Genomic DNA, 18,921 nt, shown 5'->3' with positions numbered 1-18,921 from the left:
CAGTGGCCGGATCTCAGCTCACTGCAAGCTCCGCCTCCCAGGTTTACACCATTCTCCTGCCTCAGCCTCCCGAGTAGCTGGGACTACAGGCGCCCGCCACCTCGCCCGGCTAGCTTTTTGTATTTTTTAGTAGAGACGGGGTTTCAACGTGTTAGCCAGGATGATCTCGAACTCCTGACCTCGTGATCCGCCCGTCTCGGCCTCCCAAAGTGCTGGGATTACAGGCTTGAGCCACCGCGCCCGGCCTGAAGTAAATTTCATGACAGCACATCATTCAGCAGTGAGTTCGGACCATCCGTTCCCATTTTCACAACGTGTGTGCACCCTAAGGTGTTTTCCCTTTAAAATTGTTGTTACATTTCACACGTGCAAAAATAAACGCCAGGTGATGTGAGAGGCACCCACATCCACCTTCCCGCTGAGAAACACGCTGACCGCCCCCGAAGGGAGCCCGAGTCCTGCCGTTTCCTCCCGAGTCCTGGAATTCTAAAAACGCGCTCCATCTGGGAGGCCTCGGATTTTCCTGCCAGTTCCACCTGGGAAAGCTGCTCTCCACCTGCCCTGCTCCCTCCGGGCCCCTCACGGCTCCCCACCCCCCACCCTGGGGCCTGTGCTCCTACATCCCCGCGGCTGCCCCCACATTCCTCCTAATTTCCTGACATTCCCCATTCCCTGGCGGGACGTTTTACTCCTTGCTCTCCTTCCCACTGGAGGGCGCGCGCTTTCTAGCCGGCCGCATGGGCAGGGAGAGGACCAGGTGCAGGTGCTGGAGGACGAGACTCGGAAGTCGAGCGGCGTCTTGGCCGCCCAAGGATCCAGCACAAGCGCTCAGAACCCCTGATTCCAGGGAGCTCCCAAGGGTCTCATTCTCCTCTGGGGTCTTTGCTGGCCGAGGACAAGGCCGGGTGAGGACGGAGAGAAGCAGCTCCTGCCCACCACTCACCCAGAGCTCGGAGGGGCCAGGCTTCAGCACCCTACGGGGTAGGCACAGCACATGCTGCGGGGACCTGGTGCTGAGGTCCTGGCTCCCACTCCAGCGTGGCCTGGTGGCTTCTCCCCAGCTGGGGTACCCTGCACAGGGGTTGTGGCCCCTCCCAAGGGCCAGCCCTGCCCTGACAACCTCTCCTCCAGCCAGGATGGAATCCACACTCCCTTGAGAGGGTTCCTGGCTTCAACACGCTCCACCAGCCTCACGCCGCCAGGGCCCTGGTCACCCCGGGAACCCTGCCGAGGGCCTCCTGTCTTCCGGAGGGTGAGCTGGCCCTGCCTGTGGGTGTCTGGGGTGTGGCCTCCAGGCACCAAGCACCTGCTGGCTCCTGATACCTGCCTTTCTGACTGTGGTGTGTCTCTGGCCTGGCGCCTGCTTCTGGGTGCCCGGAGAGAGCAGGCTCCTTGCAGGTGGCAGGCAGCCCTGTTTGTGTGTGCATGAGCATGTGGGGGCACCTGGAGCTGAGCGGTGGCCTGTGCTGTCACCACCCGGGGTGGCAGAGCGGGGTCTGGCGCTGCCACAGCTCCCGACAGAAGTTGCCTGGGCCTGGGCTGGCTCGGGCTTCTCGGCCAGGCCCTTCCCCGGCACTTCCTGCCCAGCCCCAGCTGCAGGACCTGCTGAAATCTGTGCTGTGGGAGCCCTGTCTCTGAGGGGTCACTGCAGTGACTCGGAAACGTGAGTCTCCCTGCTCCTGATTCCAGGAGCACTGCTTGCGCCGCCACCTTCACGACCCAGCATGACCCAGACTCCAGATCCAGGACCAAGAGTGCCCCTGACAGTGGGGAAGTGGTGGGCCCTGGGGGCTGGCACCCACCGTGGCCCCTCCCCAGCCCCTGGCATGGAGGGGCTGCTCCCCTGGGAATGGCCCCTTAATAGAGGAAGCCCTGGCCTGGCTTCCGGAAGGGCTCTGGGAACAGGCGGCCCCGAGTAGCTGACCACACCTGACCAGGCCAGTCTTTGGGAAGCCGCCTTCTCAGCCTATGCACCGCAGTGACACTGGGTGGAGGGGGCCGCGCAGCGGCCGTCCATGCAGGGGGAGGGGCCTTGCCTTCTGACTCAGGGGGAAGTGGCTTTCAGCTGCCTTTGCCTCAGGAGGCGGCTTTGAAACCCTCCTGAGGTTTGTGGCCCTGAAGTTCCTTCCTGAGACCCCGCAGGGGACTGAGCCCTTGGCCCAAGGGCACCGGGGAGGGCAGAACCTCAAGACAGGGGCCCAGGGCGCAGGACAGAGTGTGTGGGGCAGGTGTGCAGGCTGTGCCCAAGGGGTCTCGGGGTCATAGGGGCTCTCGGAAATGATATCTCACAGTTCCTGAGCGGGTGCTCAGATCTGGATGAGCTGTTTTCTGGAGGAAGCAGGACAGTGACGTCATTTTGTGGCTTCAGATTGACCGCAGCCTGACAGACAGGAAGTGGTGCCAGAAGTGAAGCTGCTGGCTTCCCAGCCTTGGCCTCCATGGCCCACGTGTGGCAGCGTGAATCACAGCTGCATTATGACACCAAAGGGATAGCAGCTCAAGCTGCAGTTTAAGGCGACTCCACGGAGTGCCCTGGCTTAGTTGTTGCACAGCACAGGGTCAGATGGATGCCCTGGAGGAGTCAGCAGGGACCCCTGGCAGGGGCAGTGAGTGGCCTGGGCTGTGAAGAGCACGCACCTCCAGTGTCCTCTGGCAGAGGCCCAGCACCCAGGGCTGTGCTCCTCACATGAAGGCCGAGGCCACCCTGCCCTTTGGAGTTTGTCTCTGAGCAAGGGACAGTGTGGGGATGACCAGCGAGTGGTGTTCGGTCCCCAAGAGGGCCCTGGTCCGGCTGGGTCTACTGAGTGCTGGCCTGCCCCTTGCCACCCAGCTCTGCCCATATGTGGCTGTCACTCCTGGGCTTCCCAGAAACGTCATTTGAGGCAGCTCAGGTTTTCCAAATCCAGTGGAAGTCACGTTGTTTGCTGCTAGAGACTAGCTGGGACTGTGCTTCCAGTATGGGAAGGTTTAGGAGGCAGTCAGCGTCCCTCTCCTATGGCCACTGTGCTCGAGGCAGGTGCCTGGGGTGAGAGGGATTCTTCCGGATGCGGCCATGCACTGCCCAGCAGGCCTTGAGTGAACGTCTGTGTGGAGCCAGGGCTCCCATCCAGCATCCGTTAAGGGTCCTGATGGCTGGAGCTGGGGGAGGCAGGTATGGCAAGTGGCTTCCTGCACGCAGGAAAACTGGAGACCCCTGGTCAAAGAGCCAGGTGTGCACCTGCAGAGCCAGGCGTGGGCCCACAGAGCCTGTCAAGCCTGGTTTACACCACAGAGCCGGGTATGCGCTGAGAACCAGGTGTGCACGGAGAGCCAGGTGTGCATTGAAGAGTCAAGTGTGCACTGAGAGGTGTGCACTGAGAACCAGGTATCCAGAGGGAACCAGGTGTGCACTGCAGAGCCGCGTGTGCACTGAGAGCCAGGTGTGCAAGGAGAGCCAGGTGTCTGTTGAGAACCAGGTGTGTGCAGAGAGCCAGGTGTGCACTGCATATCTAAGTGCTCGTGTGGAGTCTGGCTGGGAAGGTGCTGCCCAGGACCCTGCCTCTCTGGCTGTCTTCTGTGCATTTGGGGATGCCAGAAGGGGTTCGGCTCTGGCTGGAGGGCAGCCAGCAGACTTGCCAGCCAGCACCCCCAGGTGATAAGAGCTGGTGCCCACAGGTACTCAGCAAATGTCTACATTTTGGGGAGGGCTGGAGAAAACGAAGGCCATGCCCACTCTGCAAGGCTCGGCACAGGCCCTCTGTTTCCCAGTCCTTCAGCCCAGCCACAGGGCGTCCAGGCAACAAGGGCGCCAGGTCGCCTGCACCCTATCTCCTGCGGAAAGGACAGCGCCTGCGCCTTGTCCTCCAGCAGCTGCTGGACCCCGGGGTCTGGCTGCTCTGGCGCCTGGTGGTTGGGTCCCCACTACAAGGCAGACACCAGCCTTGAATTCAGCTGTCGAGGAAATGGGGTTGCCGATGGAGGCTGGGGAGACCGGGAGGGAGGGAGGTATGGGCGGTTGGAGGGCTTGAGAGACAGGGACCCACCCCTGCAAGTACGGTGGCCTGTCCCCTCCGGAACGCTCTCATTCTTCGTGCTGGAGGCAGCTGCAGGCTTGGCAGGCCTGCGAGACGAATGGGCGCTATCAGCTCAGGGCTCCCGTCGGAGGAACCACCCGGGAGGCAGCACCCATGGGGGTAGGGGCTTGGCCACAGGCTGGGGGGACGGCGATGGCCAACGTCAGGCCTCCTCGGTGCAGCACCGGATGCGTCTAACAGCCTCCGCCCCGTGGGCGCCCACTCAGACGTGCTGCCCAGGTGCCTAGAGCAGAAGCCACCTCCTCAGAGGCCAGCGCGCCAGCCTGGCACCAGGGGACGCTCCCAGGGGGTGCCCACAGGGAACGTGGGCATCGGGCTGGCTACTGCGGCGCGTGCGGGCTGCGAGCCCTGCCCTGTGGCCGGACACTGGAGTCCCGGATCCTACGGATCCGAAAGGCTGAGTCGATGCAGCAAAGGCGAAGCGGGGTTCGCAGCCCCAGACTCTGGGGGGGTCAGCGAGCAGTCGGGAGGGCGCCGCGGGCCATTCGCCGCTTCTCCTGGGCCGAGGACGCAGGCCCAGGTCGCGGGGGCCCCTCGGACTCCACGACTTCGCGGACGCGCGCCCACCGTCGCCGCTGAGGTCCCGGGCCAGGCGGCGCGTGGGTGGCTGAGCGGGAGCGCGTTCAGCCAGGCGTGGAGGCCGGAGGCAGCTGGGGGCGAGCCCAGGATGGCGGGTGACGTGCGGGGATGCGGCCCGGACTAGGGGATGCGGCCGGAAGAGGCGCGGTCGTTGCGGGGAGACGAGACGGAATGGGCGGGGCGCGGTCGTTGCCGGGAGACGGGACGGAATGGGCGGGGCGGGGGCAGCGCGGGCTCCTCCGTGCATCGTAGCGAAGTCGCCTAGGGCGCGGGTTACTGGATCGGATCCTCTGCCCGCGGGACGGGTAGGGGGGGGACTGCTTAGTTCCGCTGCGGAGGGCCTGAGAAATCCAGGGAGAACATTTTACCAAGCGCCGGCCCTTGTATCTGGTGAATTGAAACCCACCACCCTTACCCGCTGATCTAACAAGCATCTACAGAACTCGGTCAATAATTTATTAGTAAAATATACATTTCTCATTATTAAAGAATAAAAGCTTTCAGCCCTGCTGAACACACATCTGCGGTCTCAAGAAAACCAGACAAGACAGCTGACTCTCCCAAGCAGCCCCTTTCCTAAAGGCGCTTCCTAAGCTTAAACACACACAAAGCTGGGCTGTCCCTCTTGAATCCCATGGGAAACAGGTCCCAAGATCAGGGTACTTGGAGTCGGGAGCTTGGGGTGCAGTCCACTGACACCCTCTCGAAGAGCACCCAGGGGAACCTGGTCCTGGGATGGAGTCTTTCTGGGGATACCCCACATCTGCGCTGCCTGGAACTGGGTACCCAGGGCAGCCGCTCAGCAGGCCCCGGAGCTGGGGCAGGTGTGGCCGGAAGGGGCTGTGTATGCGGCCTCCTGAACACAGGGGGAGACCAGTGGCCACCGGGAGACTCACACACACGCATGCACCCACAGGCACTCACACACACGCATGCACCCACAGCTCATCCCAGCCTGCAGACAGCTGGGGCTACGCGTGGCCAGGGCGGGGACAAGGGAGTGGCTGAGGGCCTGGACAGCAGAAGCCTCTCAGGTGGATGCATTCCTGAGGTCAGAACAGCAGCTGAGCCTGAAAAGTCAGGGTCCGGAGCTGAGCGGCGCTAGCTGGACCCTGGAATGCTGGAAGGCATGGTTTTTCCGCTGCAACTTCTCCAAATTTTCACACGGGCACAGGTGCCCCCGCCTAGGGTGCTGTGGGAGCTCTGGCCCCTTGCTTCCTCTGGATGGGGGGCTTCAGGGCAACCTTTGGGCCAACAGCACTCTGGAAGGAGGAAAAGATAAATGGTGTTGAAAAACTACCTGCTATAAAAGGCATATAAAGGGTACAACTACATTTTACTTCCTTTAACATTTCTTAAAATGTGGATTCTTGGTTCATCCACCAACAACATGGCCCATCCACACGATGGCAAGTGTGGCAGCCGCAGTGTATAAGGTGCACAGAGGGACAGACGTCCTTCCCTGCGGTCGCTGGGGGAAAGTCAGGCACAGGCACCTTGACGGCTGGGGTCAGCGTCTGCTGAGAAGCCCCCTGATCGCAGCACAGACATCACAGTACACCCACCGCGGATGCCTTTCCCTTTTCTTTCAGACAGTCACCAAGTTCACCCACAGATAATGAGGAAAAAGCCCCGCCCCTCCAGAGCAGTGCCACCAGCAGCCCTGGGGGGAGGCCATGCTGTCCGTCGCACAGCGGACTCCGCCTGGTGTGTGCCGGGGCCTCACCTCAGCTGGACCAGGCTTGGTCGCACCAGCCCCGGGTTTGACTGGGGGTGCTGGGGGCGCGAATGTCGGCTTGATGACCTGGGAGGGAAAAGACACAGCTGACATGGGCGCCCCAGGCAGTCCCGGCCCTAACCTGGACAGCACCTTCCCTGGACCCGGAACGGAGCTCCCCACGGGCCTCGCTCTGCCCCCCCAGGGGCCTGCAGGCTCCACCCCCACTGAGCTCACTACAGAAAATCCCTCCTGGCTGCCGCCGCCCACAAAATAAAGCCCATCAGTGGCAAAACGCCATCCTGGGCCCATCTGCCCAGTCCAGCTCCGGCCACACCTTCCACATCCCCTACCCAACCCCCATATTATCCTTGAAGAACTTTTTTCCTTTTTTTTTTTTGAGTCAGGGTCTCCCTCTGTCACCCAGGCTGGAGTGCAGTGGCATGATTTTGGCTTACTGCAGCCTCTCTTCCTGGGTTCAAGCAATCCTCCTGCCTCAGCCTCCTGAGTAGCCGGGACTACAGGCACAAGCCACCACATCCAGCTAATTTTTTATTTTTTGTAGAGATGGGGTCTCTATGTTGCCCAGGCTGGTCTTGAACTCCTGGGCTCAAGTGATCCTGCCGCCCCAGCCTCCCAAAGTGCTGGGATTACAGGCGTGAGCCAATGCGCCTGACCTGAAGAGCTCTTAAATTGCCAGAATGTGGGGTTTTGGAAGCTCAAAGGCCAATGATTAACTACTGAAACACGTGTTTCTTTGCATGTCAGCTTTCCCAGGGTAGGGAGGCTGGAAGCCCACCACACAGAGTTGCGGAGCTCACTCCTGGCTGTGTCACACGGAGCCTGGGTGGGCTGAGCATTTGCAATTTTCAGCAGTTTCCAAAGGACCCCACTGAGCAGCCAGGGGAGGCTGGGGCCAGTGAAGAGTGAGTGACTTCTCTCCTGCATAGTTCTGCTGCAGCCTCTGCCCCATCTCCCGCCACGCCTGGTTCCTGCTGCAGCCTCTGCCCCATCTCCCGCCACGCCTGGTGACCATCACTTCCTTGGCCAGAAATTTCTCTGCCCCCTCCAGGCCCCCATTTTGCCTGTCCAGACCCCTTCTAGGACTATTTCTGCAACTCACGTGTAAGTCTGAAGTTAGTTCAAATAAAAAGTTAAAAAGGAAGGAGAGAAATAGAAAAATCAATATTAGGGCTGGGCACAGTGGCTCATGTCTGTAACCCCAGCACTCTGGGAGGCCAAGGCAGGCAGATGACGAGGTCAGGAGATCAAGACTATCTTGGCTAATACACTGAAACCCCGTCTCTACTAAAAAAAAAAAAAAAAAAAATACAAAAATTTAGCTGGGCATGGTGGCAGGTGCCTGTAGTCTCAGCTACATTGCGAGGCTGAGGCAGGAGAATGGCGTGAACCTGAGACGGAGCTTGCAGTGAGCTGAGATTGTACCACTGCACTCCAACCTGGGCGACAGAGCGACACTCCGTCTAAAAAAAAAAAAAAAAACCGCTATTACACAAACTGCACAGAACAACTGTTGCAGCCAATGTTCACCAATGGATGCCAAAACTAGTGGGTCCAAGTTTAAGGTTCAAAGAGTCTCAAGGTATCTCCCCGAGGCATCTGCTAATCATAAAAAGAAGACGGGGGATTTCTAAGGAAAAATCTGTGGACGCTGCTCCAACCAGGCACCCTGTCAACATCACCCGTGACCGAAGCTGCATGTGGGGCCAGGCCTGGGCTGTGTCCTGGGAAGGATGTGTCCAATGCTGCCCCTGCCAACAGTACACGGCCCTCATCCACACAAGGAAAGAACGGGACAAACCGAAGCTGAGGGACCCTGAAAACACTGCTGGCCACACTTCCAAAGTGCAAGCTGAGGAAAGGCAGAGGGGCCGGGGGCTGAGTGCCTGGGGGGCCCGTGGCCAGAGAAGGGTGCCCAGAGGGAGCGGGTGGTACCAAATGTGTCGCACGGGTGATGTGGCACCTCGGCTTTGCACACACACTGTGGTCACATGGGCGCTGACCCGGGAGCAGGCCAGGCGCAGGGCATGCAGGATTCTCTAGGCTATTTCTGCAACTTTTCTATAAGTCTAAAATTTGTTCAAAATTAAATGTTAACCAAAAAAAGCCTCTACCCAGAGGGCAAGGGCTCTCCTGCCCCAGGTCTTCCCTGCACAGCCCAATCCTAGGGCTGACCACGAACCTCTGTGGAGGGGGTCCCCGGAGATGCACCGTGGGGCCTCTTCACACAGGCACTACCCCAGCCCCAGCCTGCCCGCCACCGTCCTGCCATCTGTGAGGACAGAGGCTGCTCACAATGTCCAGCAATGCCAGGTGGGCCTCGATGGCACCACTGGGGCCCTGTGCCAGGCCCCAGAGAGAAAGCCGGGTCCTCTCTGCTGCCCTAGCTGAGTCCGTGGCCCCAGGAAGGGAGCTCGAGGCCCTTCACCCGCCGCCAAAGCGGTTCCCCAGAGCTGAGGCCAATGAGCTGCCCCCATGGGATCCAAAAGGGGCTCAAAGGTTAGCCCAGAGGTGGGAGCCAGGGCACAGGGGCAGGACCCCAACCCCGGGGGGACGTGGAGGCCTGGGAGTTAACCCTCAGCATGCCAGGGCTGCAGTGATTCAGGTTTTGAGAGATCTTTTCAAAACCCCCAAAGTCCCCAGACCCAAGGGAAGCGTGGCAACATGCCCCTGCCCTGAGCCCTACCCACCCGTCTGTGCTGCAGGGCCCCCGGGCATCCTCTGCTCTGCCAGGGCTTCAGCTCTGGGAGGGGCTTGGTGGGCGGAGCAGGTCTGAGTTCCTAGGACCCCCAAATCACCCCAAAGCAGGGCAGGACTGAGCTCCTGCCTTCCCGTGGCCTCGCTGACCTGCCTTTCAGTCTGACGTCCTCATGAGGCTGGGCTAACCAGCCTTCTGTGTACAGCGGGGGCCACCTGGGGATCCCTGCCCCCGGTGCAGTGCACAGACCCCAATCCCATCAGGAAGGCCTGGACACCCTCAGACGGCTTGGCTGCCCAATCACCACAGCTTACCTGCTTTGGTGCCTGCTGGGCATAGACGGGAACTGGGAAGGGTGGCCTGGACACAGTGACCGGAGGCTGGAGGAGATAGGGCCGAGAGCCTGGGTCAGAGTTGGGACCCCACCCCGTGCCCCTCCAGCACCCCCAGCTCCAGGATCCGAGGTTCCTGCCTCTCGTGTGTCCTGGAGGGGTCTGTGCGGCCCCACCCCATTCCTCCCCCAGCGGTGTGATCTCGAGCTGCGGGCTGGAGAGCATTTGCCTGTCGACACTGTCCTCAGATGGGCTCTGTTGGGTCCAGGAAGCTTCCCTGGCCTCCGAGCCCCAAGTTTAAGTTCAAGCTCAGATTCTGTCATGGCTCAAAGAGGTACAGGAAGCACCCACTCCCAAAGCCTCAGTGTTCCCAGCAGGATGACCACAGCAGCTGCTCTGGGCCTCGGGGCCACTGCCAGCCCATGTGTGAGGTGAATGAAAGGGCGCTGCTGGCCTCGGGCTGTACTTGGGGTCACAGGACGGGGCCTGGACACTGCTTTCAGCCTCATGAACCCGCCAGGGGTGGCGCTTACAGCAGGGGGTGGCCTCTTCAGAGCCACCGAGGAGGCCGGGTGTCTGGCGGGCTGGCCTGCGTGGGTGGTGGGGACCAGCTCTTGGGGGCCCCTGGTTGGGGCCGGAGCCCCCTGCTTGGCTGGCACGCGGCTGGCAGCCTGGTGAAACAGGGGGTTGGAAAGCCCCGTGGTGGTCTTGGGAGTCGCGTTCCTGGGGAGGAAGCACAGGGCACGTGGTCAGTGTCCGGCCACGGGGCCCCAGCACCACACCCCAAGTCTGTCCCTCCCAGCTCCAGCCGACCCCTGAGAGGCTGCAGGGTGAGAGGTCACAGCCATGAGAGGCCCAGGAGATGGGGTGGACCCTGAAGGTGCAGGGACACCCCTCCATGTCCTGGGGGCCCCAGTCAGGTGGGCGGGAGATGCTTGCAGGCTGTGGGGCCAGTGTGTCCTGCGCCATGGGGGTCTCCTGCTGTGTGGGGCTCAGCAGGAAACTGGCGGGGTGCTCATGGGACTGGGCTAGGGTGTGGGGGCCCCACCGGGCCTCTCTGGATTTGCTCCAAGCCCAACCTCCCACCAAAACCATCCCCTGCCCTAGCCTCGGGGGATGGCAGAGTCCAGAGCAGCACCGGCCCAGTGGAGCCAGGAAGGCCCTTCAAACTCAGCTTAGGCTGGGGGGCGTCACGACGTCGGGGCATGGAGGAGCCCGGGATCCGTGCCGCCCACCGTGGGCCCATGCTGGGTGCCCTTCCTCTAGCAGCAGGGACATTTCCCTGCAGCCGAGCACGGGAAGCACTTACCACCCTCCGTCACGGCCCCCGCCACCCTCCGTCACAGTCCCCGCCACCCTCACCTGCTCAGGATACGGCTCCGGGCTTTGCGGTAGACGATGATGCCTGCCAGGGTGACCACAACTGCCAGGAGCACCAGAACCACCACCACGATGACAGGGAGGCTCCCGGATGCTGTGGGACACACGGCCCCACTTCAGGCAGGCAGGCCACGACCTCAGGCAGGGGCCGGGGAGGTTCCCAGAGACACAGCCTTTCTCAGCACCCATAGGCCGTGCCCTGTGGACCCCTCAGGGAGGACCCAGTAGCTTACACTGGGACTCCCAGCTCTCCAGTGATGGGTTGGAGAGCTTGGCAGGGTGGCCCTGGGCCACAGTGCTGTGGGCACAGCTGTGCCTTCGAGGCCTGATGCTCTGGATAGCCACATGCTCAGTGGCCGCCAGGGAGGAAATGCTGGGCGGTCTCGGCCACGGGCTGAGGAGGGGCTGGAAGACACAGGCTGAGGACACTGGAGCCTCAGCTCACCACTGTGCCCTGCCCTCGGCCACTTCCCCCACTCTGGGACAGGGCTCTCCCCCCTCACATCGGCCTGGGGGCAGACAGGCTCTGCCTATACCTGTGCGTCGATGTCTGTGGTAGCAAACTGGCACTGTGAACGCCACCAACTTCCCGGGCCCGCGGCTTCTGCCTGGGCTCCATTCGGGCCCTCTGAGCTTGGACCCCAGCCCTACCCATGCTGGCCAAGGAAGCCTACCTGCGTGCACCTCAGTCAGCAGCTTCGCGCAGTAGGGCGGGGCCCAGCCCGCGTGGCAGTGGCACTCCTGCTTGTGGTTGCACACCTGTGGGGACGGCTGGGCTCAGCGCCAATCCCGGCGTGGACCCCAAGGGGCCATGGGGGCTGCGCCTCCAGCACGAGGGCCCCGGGCCAGCCTCACCCCTGAGGGCCCCCTGGGTGCGCCAACAGCGAGACCTCTCCAAGTAGCCCCTGCCCACTGCCCGGTGACCACGCAGGTTCCATCCACGGAGGCCACCCAGGCCAGGCCTCAGCCCTGAGATGGGCTCCACTGAGACCCCCATGGATAGGACACGCTGGGCTCCCCCAGCCTCAGGCTCCCGTGTCCAGAGCTGCCCCCAGCACTGGCTCCCTCAGAGTGGCGGCCTCTGTGAAGGGGCACTGTCCTGAGAGACCACACATACCCCGTGGTTGTGGCACTGGGCAGAGCAGTTTCTGGATCTGTAAACGTGTAAGTCCTGGCAACGTCCTTTCCAGCAAACCTGGGGGTAGGAGGCGTCTCTCAGGCGTCCGCTCTGGACCCCCGCCAGTGTCCCTTGAAACCGCGGGGTAAGCTGGCGGGGGGGCTGTGGTCACCACATCCAGGGTGGCTGTGCTTCAGCCCATCGCCGGCTGCCTACCCCTAGAGCCCCTAGGAAATGGCCCTCCTGGGGCACGTGGCAGCCGGCGATGGCCGTCAGATGAGCTGGGAAGCATGTCTCTCCCCATCCCCCAGCACATTTCAGTCTCTACTAGAAGCGTGGAGAGAACTCTGTTCCCACAGCCTCAAGCAGCTGCCAAGCCAGAAACACATCTGCAGGTGGGGTACATGCCCGGGATGCCTGGGGGGTGCGCGGCCTCTGAGCCAGGGACTTACCTTCTCTGGTCCACACCGGGTGCCCTCGGGCACTAGCTCATAGGCAGTGCCATCCTCTGTGGTGAGCGCGTGGCACACATGGTTCAGGATGCAGCTGGTGCGCCCCGGGGGACGCTGTCCGCCCTTGCACTGCAGAACGCCACACATGTCAGCCCTGTGGACGGAGGCAGGTCGTGGGCCAGCTTGCCCAGGCCCATGCTGGGGGGCCCAGGAATCACAGCAGGCTGGGGCCACAGTGACCCACCTCCCTCCCACAACACAGTGTGCCTGAGCCTGGGTCCACGGGCCCAGGGCAGACCCTCATGGGAACAGGACTCCTTTGTGGAGGACCTTCTGGTGCTGACCCTACTGTGGGAACACCACATGTCCTGGGCCCAGGGGAATCTGGTCTCAGAAGCTCACCTATACCGGCTGGTCTGGCAGCCTGGTAGGATGTCATAAGAGAAGCAGGACTCCTCAGCAGCCCGCCCACCTGCGGGACCAGGAGTGGGTTAGCCCTGGCAAAGCCTGTAGCCACCCTGCCAGGTCAGCTCTGTGCCTACTTCACCTGGCCCCCAGAAGGCCTGGCACTGCTGGGCCAGTGTGGGGCAGGTCCCGTTGTAGCAGTAGCCCCCGAAGCAGGGCGTGCCGTTCTCCTGGAAGGCGTCTTCTGGGCACTCAGGGTGCCGGCCGTCACAGAACTCCTCGAGGTCACATGTGTCCTTCTTGGGACGGCACGGCTCACCAGCTGGCTTCACCTGGCCCAGCAGAGAACAGCTCACCACGGGGACAGGCCCATGCAAGCTGCCTGGTCCCTGGCACTCCAGGGTCCCTTCCCACCTGCCAGCCATGGGCTCTGGGGGTCCCTGGTGGGAGGCTGCACTCACCCTGCACTCCTGGCAGCAGGTACCGTGTGCACACTGGGCCCCCTCAGCCAGCTGGCAGGTGGTGGAGTTGCAGCAGCGGTTCTGGCAGTCCTGGGGCGACGGCAAAGGCCTTGGCAGGCTGCACTGGGGCCAGGACAGGCTCCAGGGTGGACCCGCCGCCTCCCCTGACCACTGGGGTGCCCTGCAGCCACTCCCTCCCTGTGACCACTTTGGACACCAATGGAGCCCCAAGTTCCACATGTTTGTGCAGTGGTGGCCCTGACCTGAAGGGACAGAAGTCGTGGCACCCCATGCTGACGGGAGCAGGTGCAGGGTGTGGACGCACCTCGGGGGGGCCGCAGTCGCACTGTTCCCCACGTTCTACAAACAGGTTCCCACACACAGGGCCGCCCACCAGGTGGCTGAGGTCAGGGGCGTTGGTGAGGCAGGCTGACTGTGGCTGCTCCAAGAAGCCCTCCAGGTAGGCCTGGCTGCAGTCACTGAACATCCTGGGGAACGTGGAGCTGGTGGGGAGCGCCCCGTCAGGGAGGCGGCCTGGCCCCTTCCCCACCCACCTTGCACCTCCAGCATACCCTGGCTCCGCAGGGCCCGGCCGCCTCACCCAATGCTGCCCGCCATGATGCAGCGGCCGGCCTCGGAGCGTTCCCGGCAGCGGCAGCCCTGGACGTTCTCGTCGTGGTCCATGCCCAGGTTGTGGCCCATCTCGTGGGCCATGGTGCAGGCCACGCCCACGGGGTTCTTGCTGTGGTCCTGCGGGCGGGTCTGTGCTCTCAGGAACCATGTGGCCAACTCCCCACACCTGCCACCCTCACCCCACCAGGGCCCAGGACTTGGCACAGCTTCCCGCCAGCACCACCTTAAAACATAAAATCAGGCATTAAACCTGGCCTGAGGGAAAGTGGCCTGCTCCAGAGACCCGAACCGAGGCTTCCCCTCCCCTAGCCAGCTCTGACCTTGGCCTGGCAAACCCGGGCAAGAGCCCCCTCACCTGGTTCACAGCCCCTGAGCCGTGGGAGCACATGGCAGACACCCTGGCAAGCCCCACGGTGGTCCCAGTGAAGTCGACGCCCCTGGAAGTGGGAGTGGCACAGATGCCCTGGATATGGCTCCCTCCCCACTCCCCTCCCACCCCAACCCTGTCCACCCTCCCTCCCCAGCCCTCCCCACCCTGCCCACTCCGCCAACTCACGTGATGAGCTGCACGTTGTCCTGCAGGTGCCGCTGTGTCAGCCGCCGTGCCTGCCAGGCCAGGAGGTTCTCCAGTGTGACATTGGGGTGGGGGCTGACGTGGAACTTGTCCTGACGATTCCAAATCTCCAGGCCCACCAGGACCACACGGAAGTTGAGTTTCTGATACAGCTGGAGAGACGGGGGAGTCCTGGGGGTCAGGCAGGGTGGCGGGAGGTGCAGCAGGGAGGGTGGGTGGCGGAGGCTGCACCTGTCCCGCTGCGAGGTGGGGCCAGGCACAGGTGCGGGGCAGAGGCAGAGCAGGTGGAACGAATCCCGTGGCAACGCTCCCCCACCTCCCGCCAGGGGCTCCAGCACCTCTGCAGCCAGGACTGCTGCCCACCTTGTCCACGTGGTTCACCACCTCCAGCACCCGACGGCGCACCGCTGCTTCACTCCCCAAAATCTGGAACTGGGGACACGAGACCCTCAGGCTGGAGCCCACACACCCCCATCCCCCCTCCGCCGGCCGCTCTCCCACCTTCCCTGCCCCCAGCGCACCTCTGCATTGTCCGCGACCACATAGAGCTCCACATAGCGCGTCTCTCGGGACGGCAGAGAGCCCTTGGGAACAGCCACAAGAAGACAGTCAGCCTTCCCAGCCCCGGGGCCTGGACCCTCCCTCAGGGACCCGGGGCCACTGTCCAGCCCCTGCCCAGTGCTGGGGGAGTGTGGCCAGGCCTGCTCCAGGCTGCAGACAATGGGCAGCACCCAGTACATGGGGAGCCAGGGAGACTCACAGGTCAGGCAAGCGGACGCTGGCAGGACCAGCCAAACACGGGAGACAAGGGTGCTCACCCCGGGCTGAGGCCTGAAGACGGCTGCCGTCCGGGGCCCCAAGAGGCTGCCCAGGCTGTCGTCACTGACCCCGCAGGTCCCAGCTGTCTGCAGGAGGTGCTCGGCCTGGTACACGGCGTGCCGCCCACCCTCTCCACCTTCATCCAGGGGCTCGATCAGGCGCAGGTCTGAGCCCACCTGGAAGAAACCCCTGAGGGGAGCGGGAGCCGGGTGTGCCGCGGGCTTCAGAGTGGCCTGGTCCTGCCCGGAAGGACCAGAGCCTCTAGTTTGTTGCCCATGGTTCCCCCTACCCTGCCACCCGTAGCCCCCGACAGGTGACTTCAGGCCCCAGGGTACAGGAGGGTGAGCCTCTTGGGCTTGGCAGGGTACCCTGAGCAGACCCCTCTGTGCGACAGCAAAGGCCTGAGTGCGGGAAGGAGGCACCCTCCCCGCCTCCCTTCCCCACCCCCCGCCCCAGGCTTAGGCCTTCCTCTCCACCTGCGGGAACCCTGGTGTTCGTCCGCTGCACCCACCTGAGGCCGGCACAGGTGCTGAGGCTGGCGGCTGAGTCCGGGTGCCCCTCCACATGGCCCTGGTAGAAGCAGTGGTCCTGCAGGGGAAGCAGGAGAGGGGTCCACAGGCTGTGCCCCCACGGCCCCACAGGCTCGGGGAGGGCCGCCCAACCCATCTCTGCCTGCCCAGCTGCTTCGACCGACCCACACCTGCCTGCGCGGCTGCTCCGTCACCTCGGACCCATTGGCAGCTGTGTAGGTCTCCGTGTAGCCGGAGCCCAGCAGGTCCCTGAAAAAGAAGTGCTGTGGCTGCCTCAGCCCCCTTGGTACAGAGGCTGGCCCAGAGGCTGGACGCCGAGGACACCAGTGTGCTGGAGCCAGGCCCAGGCAGGGGGGTGACCTGAGACCCACTCACCTGTTCTTCCGAAGGTGCAGAGTGAAGTTGTGCCCTGTGGCCCCAAGGACATAGCTCACCCTCTCTGGGTACAGGCCCTGAGCGAGGAGGGAAGGGTCCCGGGTGAGCAGCCTGCCCGGGCTGCGCCCACCTCAATCCTGGGGGCCAGAGCTCAGCTGGTGGGGAAGTGGTGCTGGCCTCCAGCCCCAGGCCAAGGCTCCGTCCTTGAGGGTCCATAGCCTCAGGCAGGGTAGAGGGTGGAAGGTGGGGGGTGGGGGTGGGCTGTGCTGGAGGGGACCGGCAGAGCCGAGCACTTGGGTGGATACGAAGGACACAGTGCTCCTCGGTCCTCCCAGGCCTCAGTTTTCCCATCTGACCACACATGGGTAACAATGACCCTTCCCCAAGAAAGCACAAGGTGGGGGAGACACAGCCTCAGCCAGGCAGCAAAGGAGTTGGGAGGTGGGGATAGCACACACAGGCCCCTCCAGCGGCAGCTGTCTGCCTCCAGGCCCCGTCCCTCCCAGCAGCTGCCAGACCTGGTGGTGCCTGCAGAGCCTCCTCCTCAACTACTGCGTCTTCAACCCCCATATGCAGGCTGGGACGCGGCCTGCTGAGCCCCGGGACAGCCTTAGCTGTGCCCCCGGCTGGAGGAGAGCCCAGAGCAGTGGGCAGGTCGGTAGTAGGTTCCCTGGATGCTGAAGTAAGGACAGGGCTGGTGCCAGAGCCGCCCTGCCTGGAAACATGCACACGCATGCGTGCAGTGTACATGTGTGCACACCCATCCACTCAGGTTTCAGGAATCACCCTTGGGCAGCCCCGGTGGGGGAGGGGGCCACTCTCAGTTCCTAGCCCTGGGGAACCCCTGCCAGGTCCCACACACACACAGGAAGGTGTGTCAACTCTGCGGTGAGCCAGCGTCACTTCTCAAAGAGGAATTTGGCTTATCAGCCTTGCCAAGTGAAACTGGGGGGGGGGCCTGGGGCCAGCACAACCTACCCCTGCTCCCTTCTGGGGGCGCAGAATTCCTGAAGGAACCATGAGGCCCTGAGCCCCCAAGCAGCGCTGGTGGGAGGAACGGAGATGGGCCCCAGGCAACTGGAGCTGAACAGGACAGCCCCAGATGTCCACCTGGTCTCTCACCACTTCCCATAGGCTACAGCTCCTTTCATAGAAACGGGCTCAGGGGCCAGTCAGGACCCCCCAGACCAGCTTAGACTCACCACGTGGGAGGGCAGAGCTCGGCGGACTCGGGGTCCTGGCAGACGCCGCGGCAGCACCACCTCATACCGCTCCACGCGGGCCCAGGGCCGGCTGGGGGCGATCGCTGTGGGAGGGAGTGTTAGCAGGCAAGCGAGCCGGGGGGAAAGGGGTTTCCTTCCCAGAGTCCTGGGCCCTCAGATTCTGCCCCTTCCTGGTCTGGACCCTCCCCTGGGGAAATCGCCAGATAGCTCAGAAACAAAGACTCAAGTGAGGGTTCTGTGCCTAAAAGACCCCAGGAGTCCCCCAGGCAGGGCCGGTGGGCCTGTGTCCTGCAGCACCCACACACAGTGCTCAGAGACCCTGCGGGTGCCAGCGACTCCACAGGCCTCCAGGCTGTCTCCGATGGGAGGAGGACCCCGGCGGCCGACCGTTTCCATCTCCTCCTCTATTCATCTAACTGGGGAGCAGGAAGGGCCTCCCGGAGGCTGTTCACCTCCCAAGTACTGGAAACTCCCTGGTTTCCAAGAGCAGAGGGCAGGGACCCAGCATGCAATGGGCAGAGTTTTGGAGACCACCAACCCCAGGACCCTTTTCTCCCGTTAAAAACAATAACGGGCGTGTCTCCATGACTGCATCTCCAACCTGGAGAGGCGGCAGGGGAGCAGCCGGCCCCCATCTGCCCAGGAAACTGGCGGAAAAGCATCCCGGTCTCCAGCCTGAAGCTCCCTCACACACCCCAGCCCAAGTCACTCCAGAAGCAGGGGCGGGATCCAGGGTCAGCAGCCCCGTGTCCTCCCCCAGGCAGGAGATGGGTCCCCTCAGGCCCACACCCTTGCACTCCAGGCCCCAGCTCCTCTGCCCTCCCTTCCCTCCCTGGCCAAATAGTGGGGGTGGGTAGCGCCACAGGCGAATCCCAGGAACCCAGGGCGCCTCCCGCAGCAGGTGAAGCCGTCCTGCGTGGCCTGGCCGCGACCCCACTGACAAGCTCAGAGGCGGGACTTCCCTCTCACACTTCACCTTTGAAGGAGGTTCACCTCCGACCTCTCCGACCTCCCCGGCCCAGGTGTATCCACCCAGAGACCATTGTGCAGCCGACGCCTGCCTCCCAGGAACCAGCCTGAAGCGGGGCCAGGGTGCCTGGTGCGAGCAGGCCAGGGGTTCGGGGCCCGCGTCGCCTCCTGCGGGAAGAACCACCCTGCCCCGCGCCGCGCCTGGGACGGCTTCCTGGAACCACTCACCAGGCAGCGCCATCGCGCACAGCAGCCAGAGCCCGAGGTCGCGCATGGCCGGGTCGGGGCGCGGAGGCGGAGGTGAGAGCCCCGCGGGACACGGTCTGGTTCCTGCGCTCCTGGCCCGAGGCTCCTTTCCGCGCGCCCCGCCCCGGCGCCCCGCAGCCAATGGGCCCCTCGGCCGGCGGGAGGGGCGGGGCGGGCGGCACCTGGGGGCGGGGTCCGCTTCCCCCTCCCCCAACAATCCAACAACCTCCCTTGCACAGGTGAAGAAACTGAGGCACAGCCTGTCCCAAGTTCGGCCAGCACCCCGAGAGGCGGCCTGAGAGGCGGACCCGGGGGCT

General features: G+C 63.4%; 1 protein-coding gene across 3 annotated transcripts; it reads right to left on the bottom strand.

Annotated features, from left to right (window-relative positions):
- Positions 1 to 5,087: 5,087 nt before the first annotated feature.
- ADAM8 (ADAM metallopeptidase domain 8) lies at positions 5,088 to 18,904 on the bottom strand. Of its 3 annotated transcripts, XM_023185813.2 has the most exons (23): positions 18,587 to 18,904; positions 17,369 to 17,472; positions 16,167 to 16,243; positions 15,962 to 16,040; positions 15,773 to 15,849; positions 15,261 to 15,450; positions 14,964 to 15,026; positions 14,806 to 14,874; positions 14,425 to 14,594; positions 14,224 to 14,305; positions 13,837 to 13,985; positions 13,561 to 13,738; positions 13,236 to 13,325; positions 12,917 to 13,106; positions 12,772 to 12,841; positions 12,370 to 12,523; positions 11,918 to 11,995; positions 11,475 to 11,559; positions 10,783 to 10,894; positions 9,954 to 10,143; positions 9,403 to 9,468; positions 6,379 to 6,456; positions 5,088 to 5,914 (listed from the first exon to the last, which is right to left on the bottom strand). In XM_023185813.2, the coding sequence occupies exons 1-23, from the start codon at positions 18,630 to 18,632 to the stop codon at positions 5,837 to 5,839; spliced, it is 2,475 nt and encodes an 824-aa protein (XP_023041581.1). In that variant the 5' UTR covers positions 18,633 to 18,904; the 3' UTR covers positions 5,088 to 5,836. The 3 variants fall into 3 exon arrangements, with proteins under 3 accessions (XP_023041581.1, XP_023041580.1, XP_023041583.1); XM_023185812.2 differs by lacking the exons at positions 17,369 to 17,472; positions 18,587 to 18,904 and adding an exon at positions 16,685 to 17,337 and having other exon boundaries at positions 15,966 to 16,040; XM_023185815.3 differs by lacking the exons at positions 5,088 to 5,914; positions 10,783 to 10,894 and having other exon boundaries at positions 6,380 to 6,456; positions 9,954 to 10,091; positions 18,587 to 18,883.
- Between the last annotated feature and the right edge of the window lie 17 nt (positions 18,905 to 18,921).

Source organism: Piliocolobus tephrosceles, chromosome 9 (genome assembly GCF_002776525.5).
Source record: "Piliocolobus tephrosceles isolate RC106 chromosome 9, ASM277652v3, whole genome shotgun sequence".
Taxonomy (NCBI): Eukaryota; Metazoa; Chordata; class Mammalia; order Primates; family Cercopithecidae; genus Piliocolobus; species Piliocolobus tephrosceles.
The sequence above is the reverse complement of the archived record's forward strand: the minus strand, read 5'-3'. Positions and strand labels throughout refer to the sequence as shown.